This window comes from Porites lutea, chromosome 1, assembly GCF_958299795.1.
Source record: "Porites lutea chromosome 1, jaPorLute2.1, whole genome shotgun sequence".
NCBI lineage: Eukaryota > Metazoa > Cnidaria > Anthozoa > Scleractinia > Poritidae > Porites > Porites lutea.
The window spans coordinates 18,177,831-18,193,071 of NC_133201.1; the positions used below are offsets into that span (position 1 = coordinate 18,177,831).

Genomic DNA, 15,241 nt, shown 5'->3' on the forward strand with positions numbered 1-15,241 from the left:
ATCGAATCAAGAGAATAACCCTTTTGGCTAAATGGCTGTCGTAGCCATAAAGCTCCCCAGTTGTTCAAAAGAGGTATACAAATCAATTTTAGCATCTCCAGAGAATACCAGACTTTCCGGCTTATCAAGAATTTAAGACCGCCGGTTGGAAAGCAAACGCCGGAAAGCAAACCAGTCAGTGCAACGTTCGGCGTTTGCTTGCGCGAATAATTTAGTCTTTGTCATAAACAAAAACTTCGCCAAGGAGAAAGCAATGTAAAATAAGTAGTCAGGCGGCTGATAGAGAGGTAGAAGTAATTCCCAAAAATGTTTCCCCGGTTTGCAATTGTTGTCCCTTTGAAACTAAATGGTTCATGAGAAAGAGAAAAAAACAACAACTAACAGCCGGCTAAATTCTGTATTTTCAGAATATGACTTTTTTTCTTGCTAGTAGTCATATTATACATAAAAGGCGATTGTTACCGTCTGTTCGTGTAGTACTGCTACAGAGTGTTGATTAATTCCTGAATACGATTTTGAAGAAAAGTGTGTCGACCGACAGAAGTAATTAAAATCGGTTCTATTTCCGTTTGAACAGGAAGACTATTCAAAAGCTGTGCAGCACTATTTTTAAAAGCTGGCATTCTCCGGTGGAGTAACTAATCTTTTTGCACGATTTAGAACGCAACAGACGGACAACTTCATTGATCTTAAGATAAGATGGACTGGCATGCGAACATAAAGCCTTGAAAACAAGTTTAAGTAAATGAAAATCTCTCCTTTTCTTCATCAGTGGCCAAACGTTTTTTAAAACATCATTTATGTCTCTATATCATAATGTCCAGTGACATAGATTCAGAAAAAATCAAGAAGTGGATAAAAAGCAGGGTCACAACAGTCTATTTTAGATGAAACTAATGATTCAATTAGTTGTTTTCTGCGATTAAAGTCAGTTTCTTGCAAGCGGATTGAGTTGATAATTTTGTGGAAATTCGCATCGCGCGTAGAACGTGCGTGGATGCAAAGCGAGACAGAAACAGGAGTGTACTTCATACGAAATCCCGCCTATTGAAATGTGTCGCTAGAAAATGCAAATTGTTCTGTCAATCAAATGTATCCTATTATTACGGGCGATAAGAGGAGCCCGCAATCCTAATCTATAGGTTGTTATTACGCATGCGTCGCATGTATGTAGCCAGCATTCGTTTAAACTTCCACTAAGTATGAATGGAATGCGCAGAACGCAATTTGATCACGCCCATTTGGACCTTCTATCACTCGTAATCTGATCATGCGTGTTTTGTCCATCTGTCACGTGAAACTTACGCAACGTACAACGCTGGAGCAAAAGCGTTTTGACCTTCGATCGTTGTTGCCCCACTCCGTAACCTTTGCTTATTACTAGTTTGTACGCGTCTGGCTTGTATGTTTTGTTTTCCCAATAGAGGTCCCCGGGGAACTTGGCCTTTTGTCTTTTCATAAATTATGCGTACATATGCACATAAGAGACGAAATTTGAAAGAAACAGTTCTCTAGAGTATTATCACATGACCTGTATTGGGAAAACAAAACTTACAAGCTAAAGAGGTCTATTGGTGAAACCTCTTGATTGTTTTGGAGACAATACTAAAGAAGAAAAGATACCAGAAAGATCAAGTTATGTGGTCCTACAGCGTGTTGCATGACTTTATTCAGTTACAGCATTTCTCATAACTTTCCCGCATTCAAACCTTGGAATGAAAAGTCTGAAGCCATAGTCAAAATAAACAGGGTGCCCAAAAAGGCCAGCATCTGAGAAATTAAAGACGATATTTTTGTCTCTAGCGAGATCCGCCGAATGAAGGGAATTTGCATGTATAAGTGTAAGTGGGGCGAAATAGTTACCTATCGCCGTGGTTGTAAACACAACGTTTCCTCGAAGTTTTATGCCTTTTAGCGTAAATTCACATGAAAGAATTCAGCTTTCACAAAAATAATATAAAATTACACGAAGCAAATCGAAAAGTCGTAAAAAAGCCATGATATTTCAGTTTGATGGAAAGTAAGCGAAAGGGTGGGTGATTTGCAAACTGACAAAAACAACTTCGAGCGCAATTTGAAACCGTACGTTCGACTTTCCGCTTGTTTTTTTCTGGCATTCTATACATTCTACTGGTTTAAATCGTTAAAATAGTTTATAAAGTCAACATAATTTGCAAGTTGAGCGGTTGCATTTCCTATTAAAACGGAGAGTAGTCGGGTTGGTAGTCGCAGTGGCGTCATCGATTTGTGACGTCGAGGTGCCTAGTTTTCACTGTTTTTGCGCCCGTTTTGGCGATCAAGAAATGATCCTGGCTAGAAATATTGATTACAGAAGAATTTTACAGAAACCATTGAAGCAATTTGGGCCAGCAGCTTCAAAATACGAGCGATGGAAAATGGACATAAAAGAGCAATTGTCGGTACGTCTCACTTCGAAGACGAGCTTGTTTTACTTTACGTTTCTTTAAAGTGCGTTTCAGTTTAGATAATACGGAAAGAAGAAGAACAAAGGAAAGAACAAAGTAGGCACCTTCACGGCGATATTCGCAGCGGGGTATCCATCCAGTTCCTAACGGGACAGGCCGGCTTAACTTGAGTTTCGCGAGGGTTATTTTACTTTGATAATTTGTGCACATGCTCTCCCCAATATAAATGTTTACTGAAATGAATCTCGAGGAGCTTGGTTCTATTAACACGCTCAAGTGATCTATTGGATATCCTTAAGGAGAGATTGAATTATCCAAGGGAGTGAACAGGAGACATCTGGCTGATGGACTACCCTGTTCCAGGCGTTCAGATAGTAGAGCGCGGCAGAGAAATTCACGAAGAAAAAAAAACGAAGGGAGACTTAAGGCGGAAAGGGAACGCCTGTAAACATTCCCTTACAGAGCTCTTTCCGCCCTTAATTGCCCGCCGACCGCGTAACTGTAACATGAACTACAGCTGGACTTAATTGTGAAATAAAGGGTGCGTTCGATTGGAAATCTGGATTTAGATTTTAAAATCCGGATTTCGGATTTGCAATCGAACACGTTTTCCGAAAACGGATTTCAACGCTGAGATATCTGCTTTTGGATTTTCATTTTTATCGTTCGATTTGGAAATCCGAAAAAGGATTTAAAAAACTGTCCTTAAGAACAGCAGTCTTGCACGCGTACGCATACTTAGCAAAAAGAAGATCACTGTTCACGAGAATAGTTTTGCAAATCCTTTTTCGGATTTCCCAATCGAACGGTAAAAAGGAAATCCATGAAATCCAGATTTGGATTTCTTAATTGAAATCTACACTGAGGACGGATTTCTCGGAGGAGAAATCCGTTTTCGGATTTCGCTTTTGATTGGGAAATCCGGATTTAGCTTTTGAAAATCTAAATCCGGATTTCCCAATCGAACGCACCCAAAGTGTTGAAAGGCTAGACGCGAATCATAAGCTTGTGATAGTGTGAAACGTGACCTTTGAATTAACTTTCAATAAACATCAGAGGTTTTCCTTCTTTTAACTGAGCAAATCTAATTTCTGCCGCTCTGAGTCTAACATTGAGGGTCAGTCATGCAAATTCAGCAATTATATCCTGCAGTTTGTTTCTGTAAGGATTTGATTACAGATGCAGTTAAGAGAGAGTCTCCCTAAAACCGGTCCACTGCGCTTCGGGTCGGAGAATCAATTTCCGTTAAACTTTGCCCAGAATATATCTTAGTCCAAAAGTAATTGAAACCGCATTAAAAAATATTTCAAAATAAAATTTTTCGGGAGGAAAATCACTTTAGCTCGCGGCGGCCATTTTTGCAGTGACAAAAAGTAAAAATAGCGCATATTGCCGAGTTCACCTCTTCAAAGTTTTGTACTTTCAACGATTTCTTTTTTTCACTTCCTAGGATTAAATTGGTCCTTAAATGATGTAAAGCACACAATTTTGGTCCTTCAAAAGCAACTCATTTCTACCAAAAATAGGCGTTAAAAGGGAGGGGGGGAGGTAAGAAAGAAAAGAAGGAGGGAGGAAAAAAAGAGAGGGGATTGGGGAGAGAAGGAAGGGAACACCTGCTATAATAACCCCGTTTTGTTCACCTCTACGGACGGTGGCGACCGCAAATTCTGATTGGTTGTTGAGTACACCAAACTGGCTTTTTAAGTTAGCCTGCGTCGAGTTGTCAAACATTTTCCGAACGATGACTTCTCCGTTAGGATTCAAAATCAATGCCGGTGCCTTCGGCTGAGTGCTTGCCTTTCCCGTAATATCTTCTATACTGCAATGATTCAACAAAATATCGGCATCTTGTCCAGCGAGTGTAAGTGTTCCTTGCTCAGGCGTCTGTGCATAAAATGCTTCAATAGCAGCAATTCCCGATTCTGCGTCTGACGAGTCACTCACTGTCGAGCTTTTTGCAAACAAGGTCTTTCTAGAATTAACCTTTCCAGGTCTTTTTTCTTTCAGCTGTTCACCGTCAGATTCGAGACGTTTCTTTCTTACATCGCTTTGATGAAATGACTATACTCTTTATTCAGATAACAGAGTGTTTTTCCGTACAAGACTGATTCCGCCTAGAGATCCATTCCGAGATGAAACCCGTTCCGAACTAGATAAGGGCAAAAACTGAAAACTGAATGATCCGATTGCACATTACGATTACACGCCTATTTGTCACGTGTTCTCGAGCTATCTCGGCCCAGTCCACACTCCCCCCTGATTGACGAAGTCAATCACAAGGTGCGAAAAACTAATAGCTCAAGATTTAGTTCAATGTTCGAAGACTCCAAAGTCTCTGCTCAGACAGATTAAGTAGCAATAGTCACTGCTGGAATATCCTCATCTCTGACCATCTGAATGTTTCTGCTTCCGGGATGCACACTAGCTCCTACTACACTAACTGGATCCTCATCGCGCGCATTGACTTCAAGTGGGTAGAGCTTCTGAATTGGTCGTTTTAAGCGAACCTGGCGAAGAGAATTGTCCACTGTAACCACTTCTGCTGCACGCACTACATCATCCCTTCCGCGTAGAAGCTTTTCTACTTTACCCATCCTCCACTGTTGTCTCGGTTTCTTATCCGCATGGATGTGCACAATGTCCCCTACTTGAATTGCTCTCTTTGGCTCTGCTACCTTGAGTTTCTGGTACTCCCGGATTCCTGTCAAATATTCTGTTCTCCATCGATTTTTGAAGTGGGTGAGGAGGCTTTGCAGATATCTTTCACGTCGTGTCATTGTGCGCAGAGATTCTGTGGATACGGTAGGCTTATCAAGTAATCTTCGACCAATTACGAGATGAGAGGGCGTGAGTGGATCCTCTGACAACTCTTCGTAGACATAAGTTAGGGGTCTAGAATTTAGAACACCTTCAGTTTCAATCAAGACTGATTCTAGTTCCTCATAGCTGAGTTTTGCATTTCCTAGAACTTTCTTGAGGCACCTCTTTACAAGCTTGACGAATATTTCGAAAAAACCACCCCACCAGCTTGCTGTAGGTACATTGAATTTCCATTCGATGTTTCTTTCAAGGGTAAACTTCTTCACTTTAGCATCCTTGAAAGTTGCTCCATTGTCTGAAATGATCAGGCTTGGGAATCCTCTTCTCCCGATGAATCTCTTCAAAACTCGTATAAATGAATTTGCAGACAGGTCTGGAGTAAGTTCAAGGTGGATAGCTCTAGTGCTGGCGCACGTAAACAGAGCAATATAGCATTTTTACATCTCCACACCAGATTGGTAGATATTCTTAACATAAAGCGGTCCGGCAAAGTCCACACCGACTTTAGTGAAAGCCAAATCATCCGAGACTCTAGAGGTGGGTAGTGGAGGAGTGGGTGGAGTACTAAAAGCTTTTCCCAGCATCTTCTTGCAAATCACACACTTGAAAAGAACAACCTTGACTGCTTGCTTTCCCTTGATTATCCAAAACTTGCTGCGAACTTCAGTTAGTGTTTCTCTAACTCCATTGTGCTTCACATTCTCATGAGACTGTCTAATCACCAGTTGTGTGAAGTACTGTTTCCTTGGTAACAAGACAGGAAATTTGGCTGAATATGGCAGTGAACAGTTCTGGATCCAACCTTTGCATCGTAGGACCCCATCGGCATCCTTGAAGACTCCTAATTGTTCCCATACTGTACTAGACGTTTCCTTCTCGTCCAGTTTCAATTGCATTTCCTTGTACCACAGGTGCTCTGCTGCAATTATCTCCTGCATATTAAGGTCAGGTTGGGTCTCCATGCTTCTCTTGACTTTGCGAATGAACTTCAGGACGACGGCTGTCACTCTGATAAGCCTGCTAAAACTACTGAATCTTTCCGGCTCAATGACTTCTGAAACGCTCTGAGAGACCTTGGATGATGCTGTCATGAAACTTGAAGTTTTAGTTGCATCTCCAACTTTCAACTCTTTTACAGCTTCACTTGTCACTTTTTCTTCAGTGATGGGACAGTTAGGCACAGTTGGCCATTGCCTTTCTTCTTTTTCTAGGAATGGAGCTCCCTTCCACCAGAGATCACTGGATACAAGATCAGATGCTTTAGAACCTCGTGAAGCAATGTCACTTGGGTTAAGCTCAGATGGGCAATATCTCCAGTGTTCCTTGCTCCAAGGACTCCTTATGTTCTCTACCCGATTTTGGACGAACTGCTTAAATTGCTTTGATTCACCATTGATCTGCCACCACACAATTTGAGAATCAGTCCAGTCAATTACTGCGTCAACTTCAATTGTGGATGCCAGCGCCTTATACACTGCTGTAATGAGAAGGGCTAATGTCAAACAAGCCATCAGTTCAAGTCGAGGAATTGTTTCTCCTTTCAAAGGGGTCACTCGGGTCTTGGAGGCTAGCAGGTGTGAATAGTGTCCATCAGACGTTGTCACCCGAAAATACACATTTGCACCATAAGCAATCCTGCTTGCATCTGCAAACCCGTGTAGCTGAATACATTTGACCTGCTCTGCTTCTATTCCATCCATGATGCAACGGGGGATTGTAAAACTTGAAACTCCTTCTATGTCTTCCACCAATTCCTTCCAACGTGAAGTGAGGTCTTCCGGAAGAGCTTCATCCCATTCAACCTTCAGCTGGCGAATTTCTTGAAACATGCATTTAAATGGCAGAATAAGTGGTGACAGCAAGCCTAGTGGATCATAGAATCGAGCGGTAACGCTCAACAGTTTTCGTTTTGTTAGAGTTCCGCTCAATGTCTGCTTAGAGAAACTTGAAACAGTCTTCTGACTTGTCCCACATAACACCCATGACCTTGACAACAGTTTCTTCATTCATGGCATTGCTGTTAGTAGACTTTGGTTGATCAATAGTTTCAGTTTCAACAGACTTGGTTGGTTCCACTGCAGGTTTTCCAGATAAAAGACAGTCATTCAAACTTGGTTCACTGTAAGACTTTGCGCTAGCATCATAAACAACTCGCAGTTTAGTGGTAGCTCGATCATCCTTCAGTACTTCCTTGTGAGGAATGTAATGAACAGTTCCCGGGACAACTTCCTCTTCATGCTTGTCAATCAATTCAACAACACCAGAGTCCAACTGTTCTTTGATTACATTATCATACTGGTTTAGTAACTTTGATTCCGATGACTTCAATCTTTTCAACAAGGAGACCAGACGGTTTCGTGCCAAGGAGTAGTTGTCTGGAATGATGGGGTGTTCTTTCTTGAATGGGAGAGAAACTTCATAGCGGTCACCATTGAATCTTACTTTAGTTAGATACTCTTCACAGAACTCTTCTTCCTTTCCTTTAACTCCAAGAGTGTCATAGTCCCAAAACTTGGCTAGTTGTTCTTTGAGTGAGGCATCATCTGCATTAAAATCTTCCGTAACCACTTGACACTCAGTTTTCATTACATGGGACATATTAACACTTGAAGGACAGCGATCGGAACATGCAACATTGACAGGTCCACTCAGCACATAACCCAATCTTGTACGGATTGCTACTGGGCCATGCAACTCCCCCCGTACCACATGATTTTGAACAACAGTCCAATAGTAATCAGCTCCCAGCACGACATCAATTTCTAGACCTTCATCACCTCGTGAATAATCAGCAAGAGGCAAACCTTGCAAATACGGATAACACTGCTGTGCTATTTCAATGGTTTGATTTGCAATAGGACCACAGATTAATTCAACCTCATAAGCATTGATGAACACTCTCAAATTGTCCTGGCACTCCAACGCAAACTGAACAATGTTACATTTCTTTAGCGAGGGTTCATTGTTTCCAAATGTTTTAATTAAAACTGTTTCCGTTCCAATTGAAGGCAGACATAATTCGTTTCTCAACCTAGTGCTTATGTAGGACTTCTGAGCACAAGAATCAAGCAGAATTCTCACATTACAATAAACATCGCCACTGGGATTTCCGACCTTTGCTCTAGCCGTTTGTAACAAAACACAATTGTTCTTAACATCCTGAGTGAAATACAAATTTGTACTCACAGTTTTTTCCTGTGTGGCGCCGCGGGTTTGTCTAAACCGCATCGGTTGTTTCTGCATGCTGCACAACGATAACATCTAGCTGAACAATTCTTACTGATGTGACCACTCCTTAAACAACCAAAACATCGTCCTTTCTGTCGGAGAATGTTCTTCTTTGTCTCAGGATCAGTAACAACAGCACACCTGTTTGATGGATGAGGGCCGTTGCAAAAAGTACACCACATTTCTTTGTTCGGCAGTGGTCTTTCTTGGTTTGAAAACAACGTTGATGAAGTGGGAGGTCCCCTGATTTGACCGTGACGAAATCCAAATCCGAAGTCTCGTTTTTCCTTCACTCCCAACTTTGGCGTTTGCTCTGAAACCGGTCCCAGCGCACACCTTTCCCGTATTTGTAATTCTTCCGCAAAGGATTTCATCACAGTGTCCACGTCCGATTTGTCGGACATATCACGACTTAAAATAAGACGTAACTCTTGCGGTATTTTGGCCATTATGACAGGCGTGAGAAATGTTCCGTATGTCTCAGATGATACACCGATTCCTTGTAAACTTCGGATGGCCGCTTCAGTTTTGTCCAAAAGTTGCCGTAGTTGTTTCAAATCACTGGAATTATTCAGTTTTGGCAGCTGCATCAACATTTCAATGTGTTTTGAAATAATTACTTGTTTACTTCCAAACCGTTTCATGAGAAGATCGACCGCATGGTTGTAATTCGACCCGCTCAAGGGCAAACCCGAAATAGTTTCGGCCGCAGTTCCCACTAACAAGGATTTCAAATACTGAAATTTGTCGATTTCGCTGAGTTCCTCGCTTAAATGGATAGCAGATGAGAAACTGTCCCAAAATGTTGTCCATTCTGTGGGATCGCCAGCGAACTTTGGCAAAGTGAGTTTTGGAAGTTTAGCCTTGCTACTCGTTTTGGCGCCAATCGGAGCTTCTTGTTGATTTAACGACGGCGTTGTCTCGGCTGAATTTTTGGATTCCTTGGCAAACGATAACCGTGAAGAAATAAGCGAAATTTTTTCTTGAAGGGAAGCTTCGAATTCACAGCGGTCTAATATTTCTTTTTCAATTGCATCCGCTCCCACTAATTCCGCGATTTCTTGGTTGAGAGTTTCGATCTGTTTCTGCTGTTTCTCGAGGTTGATCTTGTGAGACTCTAGCGTTGGGCGAATATTTTCCACGTCCTCTTCTTGGAGCAATTCTCTGACTGTACTTACAACCTTTCGCACGTAGACTCTAAAGCCCGACCGTTCCAAAATTTTTTTCTTGAGATCTGACATTGTTTTAAACTTTTCCACCGTGAAATGATCCGTGTAACATGCGTTATGACTTGTTGTCTTCTGTTCGTTCCCGATCCGCGTCAGTTCTTTCCGCTCAGTTCATTCATCCCGGGTCTCGGCACCAAAAATGATGAAATGACTATACTCTTTATTCAGATAACAGAGTGTTTTTCCGTACAAGACTGATTCCGCCTAGAGATCCATTCCGAGATGAAACCCGTTCCGAACTAGATAAAGGAAAACACTGAAAACTGAATGATCCGATTACACATTACGATTACACGCCTATTTGTCACGTGTTCTCGAGCTATCTCGGCCCAGTCCTATCTTGTTTACAACACGCTTCTTTCTGGCGTGATAGTGGTGGGAAGCTGTCTTTTCCTTCGATCTTCCACAGCCTCTCAATGTAAATCTTCCTCGACAATAGTGTTGCTTACAGCTTTCTGGATGAAACTGTACAGTTGAGCTGCGTTTCTAATTTTGCGAGCATAAGGTCTGCAGACCCGTTCTGACAAGTTTTCGTTTCTGGTTAATCGCAACGCAATAGACCCGCAAGAATGAGCTAAAATCAGCCCCGCACTTTCAACTTTTCCCGACGGTGAAAATTAATTTTCAAATGAGGCTGGTTCTCCCCCAGAAGAAAAGTTAAATCCACAAAATCTACAACTGCTATTTTTTTAACGTTTACGTTGGGTTTCCGTCCGACTTTTACAAGTTTTTGTGGGAGTCGCGGCGCAAACATTCTGTTGCGAAGATTTTCTCATGCTCTACAGCTACGAAACAGCCTTTTGCGATACATTCCCACGTGAAGTCAGTCATACAGAAAAGCGTGCGCCTAATTCTGATCGTTCGTTGAAGTGACAGCTGGAATAATTGCAATAAGGGGCGAAATGTAAAAGACGCGACTCTAGTAGCAGGTCTTCCTTTCTTCTCTTTCTTACACCCCCCCTCCCCCCCCCCCCCCCCCACACACACACCTTTAACGCCCGCTACGCGGGCTAACCAAAAATTTTTTTTGATTTAAACCTACTCTGCCGTAGACGGGAAAGGTGCTCAAAATGCATATTTTCATCCCAGCACTGTGCAAAATTCCCACATCTTCTAAACAAAATATCTTCTCAGAGCAACAAAGGGAATGTCCAAAAACGTAGAAACATTAAAATATGTTGTGATTTAAGCGATTTATCAGTACAGCCGATCGACGAAATATGCCTATTTTCTGTCGTGACTGTTTACAATACACGATGGAATGTCTTAATGCAAAGCGGCAATAACATGATAATTCATCAAATTGTGTGCTTTAAATCATTTAAGGACCAATTTAATCCTAGGAAGTGAAAACAATCGTTGAAAGTGCAAAACTTTAAAGTGGCGAACTCGGCATTATGCGCTATTTTTACTCTTTGTTACAGTAAAAATTTGGCCTCCGCGCGCTGAATTGATTTTCCTTCCGGAAAATTTTATTTTGAAATATTTTCAATGCGGTTTCAATTACTTTTGGACTAAGATATATTCATGGGCAAAGTTTAAAGGAAATTGATTTTCTGACCCGAAACGCAGTGGACCGGTTTTAGGGAGACTCCCTCTTTTAAGTACTGATCTTCTTTGACCTCTGTCAAAGCATTAATCTTTTTATTGCCGCTAAATAACCTTTCAAACAAGATATTATTTTTGCCTTTCTGCGCTTCCATAAGTGGTCTCACACCTTCCTTCCACATTGCCGTGTCTTCCTCCATACCTTCCTCCTACCCCCAACCTATTGCTGTTGCTGCTGTTATTCCAAATCGCTGAACTTGGTATTTCATTATGAGAGGCGCATTGATGGTGATCCCGGAAATTGACACGCCAACTTTTCCTTTGAGGGCGTTCATTATTCGTGGAAAGAGTTAAAAAATCAAGGTCTCCAGGCCAGAGCCCGTTGGAAGTAGCCTGTGTACAGACGTCCCCCCCTCCCTCAGGAAAAATCGGGAGAGGAGACGTCTATGAATCGCCGACGATAATCGTGTTCCCGTTTCCCCGGAATGTTGGGGGCAGCCTCTGATTGGTTGTAATGTTAATGCCATGACGCAAATAATTTCCGGTGTTGTGATTCAGGTGAATGAACCTCAGAATAGATTCCCCGGGGAAAAGCTCAGCCTTTGTGGATATTCATATTTGTTTACCCGTATTTGTATTTCGGCTCTCTCGAAAAGGCATGAGAAGTTAAGACCACCGATGTTTGCTGCACCGGTTGCGGGTGCGTCTGTCTGTACCGGTCGGTATTGTAAATAAAAGAGAAGGCATACAAAATCCAACGTTAACAGCCAAGGAAGGTTAAGCTTACCCAAAAGAGATTCTATTAATGAATTGATTATTTGAAAAAATGAGTCCGTTAGTCGTTCCCGTAACTGGTGTGAAATTTAAATCGGCATTCCTCAGTGCGTAATGAGCAGTGAATATTTTAAGAGAACTTCTCTGTATTTGGTCAGATTGAAAATCTTTGAATGGATTAAATGTCTTAGAAGACATTTACGTCAAATTCAGGGAAACTGAGCTGGTAGAAATTTCGTAGCTGAATCGCGTGTGAATTCACGGCTCATTACGCATGCAAGAATGCACACAGAGATGAACCTGAAATCTACAACTACCAACGGTTCAACTTTCGAATAATAAATACATTAATGGGATCTTGGGAGGTACGCTGAACCTGGCTTGACTGTAATCAGAGATCTTATATCTGGATTTTTGGTTGAACATTGCGTGAAGATGTTCGGCTAGCCTGTACACAGACGCCAGAGCTATTTTTCGACCTACATGTGCCTTTTCAACTGTTGGGGAAAAAACAAAAAATTAATTTATGCAAATGTATACCGGAACACGATTAACGACGGCGATTCACAGACGTCTCCCCTCCCGATTTTCCCTGAGGGAGGGGGGACGTCTGTACACAGGCTAGTTGGAAGAATCGCAAAAACGTCCTGGCCACGGCAAACGAGATTTAAGCAAATCTTCCGCTCATCACGAAAAGATTCCACATACAGGAGATGCTCGATTGCATTGTTTTTAGTAGCATCGATGTCCGCGTTCTTCGATAACAGATGTTTCTCCCCCTCTATATCTCATTCCTCATCAATGTCACCAGTGCTAGAGTGTTAACAGAAGGTGTCATACTCGACCAATAAGAGGGTATACTGGAATCCAGTATACCGGAACAACCCTTTGTTAAGAATGTTTACAAGCGTTCTCTCGTTCTCGCCCCCCCCTCTCCCCCCCCGGATTCCCGGTGTACAGTTTAATTCGCTCCCCACTGACCGCTGCGATTTACTATTTGAACGCCTGGATCGGGCTACAGGTGGACAGAACCACTGCCTTGGTCTTGCTGGGGTTAAGTGCTAGGTGAGAGTCAGTAGACCAAGAGCTGAGGGCACTGAGCACACAGTTAAGATCTTCAGTTTTTAGAGTACTTGAGACCCATGACACTTAAAAAGTTAAAACTTACAAGGAACGTAGCACCGTTAAATTGCCGAAAATCCCAGGCGGAAGCTCTTCAATTTTGTTCTTCTGCAGGTACCTACAAGAATAAGTTATTTTAACATACTTCATGACAAGAATGCATGATTCATACACAAATTTGCGTCAGAAAAACGCCTGATGCCAACAACAACAACAACATAAGCTTTATTTGCATGACTATATGAAGATACAGTATTGCAAGCTTTAAGATAAAGTTACAATTAATACTAATGACTACATTGCTATGATTACAATGGTCAATCAAGTGTTATCAGTATGATTTGATAACAAATTATTACGTAAATCATTACATAATGAGACAAATTTTAACAAATGTGAATTTAGAGAAAAATTCTGTCAATTCATCAATTTAATTAATAGTTCCGTGGAAGATAGCTGATTAAAATCGACAAAATAGTGTTTGATTTGATTGTAGAATTTTTCCCTTGGGATTGAATATTTTGGACAATGCAAGAGAAAATGAAATACGTCTTCAAATATACCACAGTTACAAACAGGACAGAATCTATCGTTGTGGGGAGTTTGATCATATGTCTTTCCACATACGTTCAACGTACTGTGGAACATCGGTCAGATCGGTTGTCGAGAAAACAAAATCTTCCAAAAAAGAACGAAGACTTAAAATATGAACTCATGCAAAATTACTGCAACGAAACTGAAACGCGAATTGCAATACCAGTGATCAAGGAGTAATTTCCCATATTCGTGCAAATAAAAAAAACAAACTTCTGTATACTTATGAAGCTTAAAGCAACCATCAGCATTATTGTTGGAGACGTTACTGGAAAAAATGATGTTCATATTGAACTCCAATGCTAATTTCTTCTCAGCTGCCCTGCTCTGCTCTTTATTCGGCTCCTTCGTCTGTTTTTTAAACTTCAGTCAGATTTCTCTGACGCCGGGAGAAGACAAATTCATTATTTTAAAAAAACTTTCATCCGTTTATCTTGCCATGGCAACGATATTTTATTAAAGAAGGCAATTTCCAGAATACCAAACTATTTTTTTCTTTAACAATTAGCTTCCTTGATTGTTATTTCTTTTCCGAAAGACCAAGTGGACACGTGCTTAAAGATAGAACAGAACATGGCTAACATTCACTAACGTACATTTGCCATGACACGGGTAAATTATTAAAGAGGGTAATGTTCTTAACCACAGAATAACAAACGACCCAGCCACTATGCGTGCATTCTATCTTACATTCGAAAAATTTTGTATAATTTTTACATTTCATGAAATGTCTCATTAACGCTTAACAACGAGTAAGATTAAGGGAAAATTTTGCTAACATGGAAATAAAATGAAAAGAAATGACGGTGTTGTTTCAACCGTTAATGTAGTAATCGACCATAAATGTAATATTTGCTCCCTGCAAATTCCAACTGCACTCATTTAAACCAGCCATAAATGCAAAATATCATTAACCATAAATGTAATAAAAATTTTCTTTACAGTATTCACTCAAAATATGTCGCCGTTTCTGATTGGCTAAAATCCCACGCATAATTCATCATAACCAGCTCTTTCAAATTTGGAAGAATTTTGCGATATTGAACTGATGATATTGAACTAATGATTTTGTGCAACAAAATTGACAGATTATTGAACCGTTAACCGAGAAGACCTGGAGACAAGTTTGAATTGTTTTCGTAGTGAGTACATAAAAGGAGGAACATTTTACTCGTTTCACGGCGAACTATGTCTAAAAACATAGCAAGAACAACAAGAATACAACTCGACGACATCTGCTATTTGGAGTGTATTTGCAGACCTGAATAGCCCTTTATCTCCTAAACTTCCCGATAAACATGCACTATCAAGATGAACTTAACACCGATGGGGTTAAGCATGTTTTAGCTTGCTTTTAAACTAGGAAATGATTTCAATTAATAATAAAACAATTATTGAATTCGGCTTTCGTATTATCTGCAGAATTATAAAGATCTAAGAGGGTGTTATCCGCCTCGGCCTACGTCCTTGGCGGATAACACCATAATTCTTCAGAGGATA

The 15,241-nt window shown here is 41.0% G+C and overlaps 2 protein-coding genes across 2 annotated transcripts; both read right to left on the minus strand.

Annotated features, from left to right (window-relative positions):
- Positions 1 to 4,774: 4,774 nt before the first annotated feature.
- Positions 4,775 to 7,075, minus strand: LOC140925576 (uncharacterized). Its single transcript, XM_073375503.1, has 2 exons — positions 5,688 to 7,075; positions 4,775 to 5,651 (listed from the first exon to the last, which is right to left on the minus strand). The coding sequence occupies exons 1-2, from the start codon at positions 7,073 to 7,075 to the stop codon at positions 4,775 to 4,777; spliced, it is 2,265 nt and encodes a 754-aa protein (XP_073231604.1).
- Positions 7,076 to 7,181: 106 nt separating this feature from the next.
- On the minus strand, positions 7,182 to 9,715 carry LOC140925586 (uncharacterized). The gene is made up of 2 exons (XM_073375509.1): positions 8,616 to 9,715; positions 7,182 to 8,490 (listed from the first exon to the last, which is right to left on the minus strand). The coding sequence occupies exons 1-2, from the start codon at positions 9,713 to 9,715 to the stop codon at positions 7,182 to 7,184; spliced, it is 2,409 nt and encodes an 802-aa protein (XP_073231610.1).
- Between the last annotated feature and the right edge of the window lie 5,526 nt (positions 9,716 to 15,241).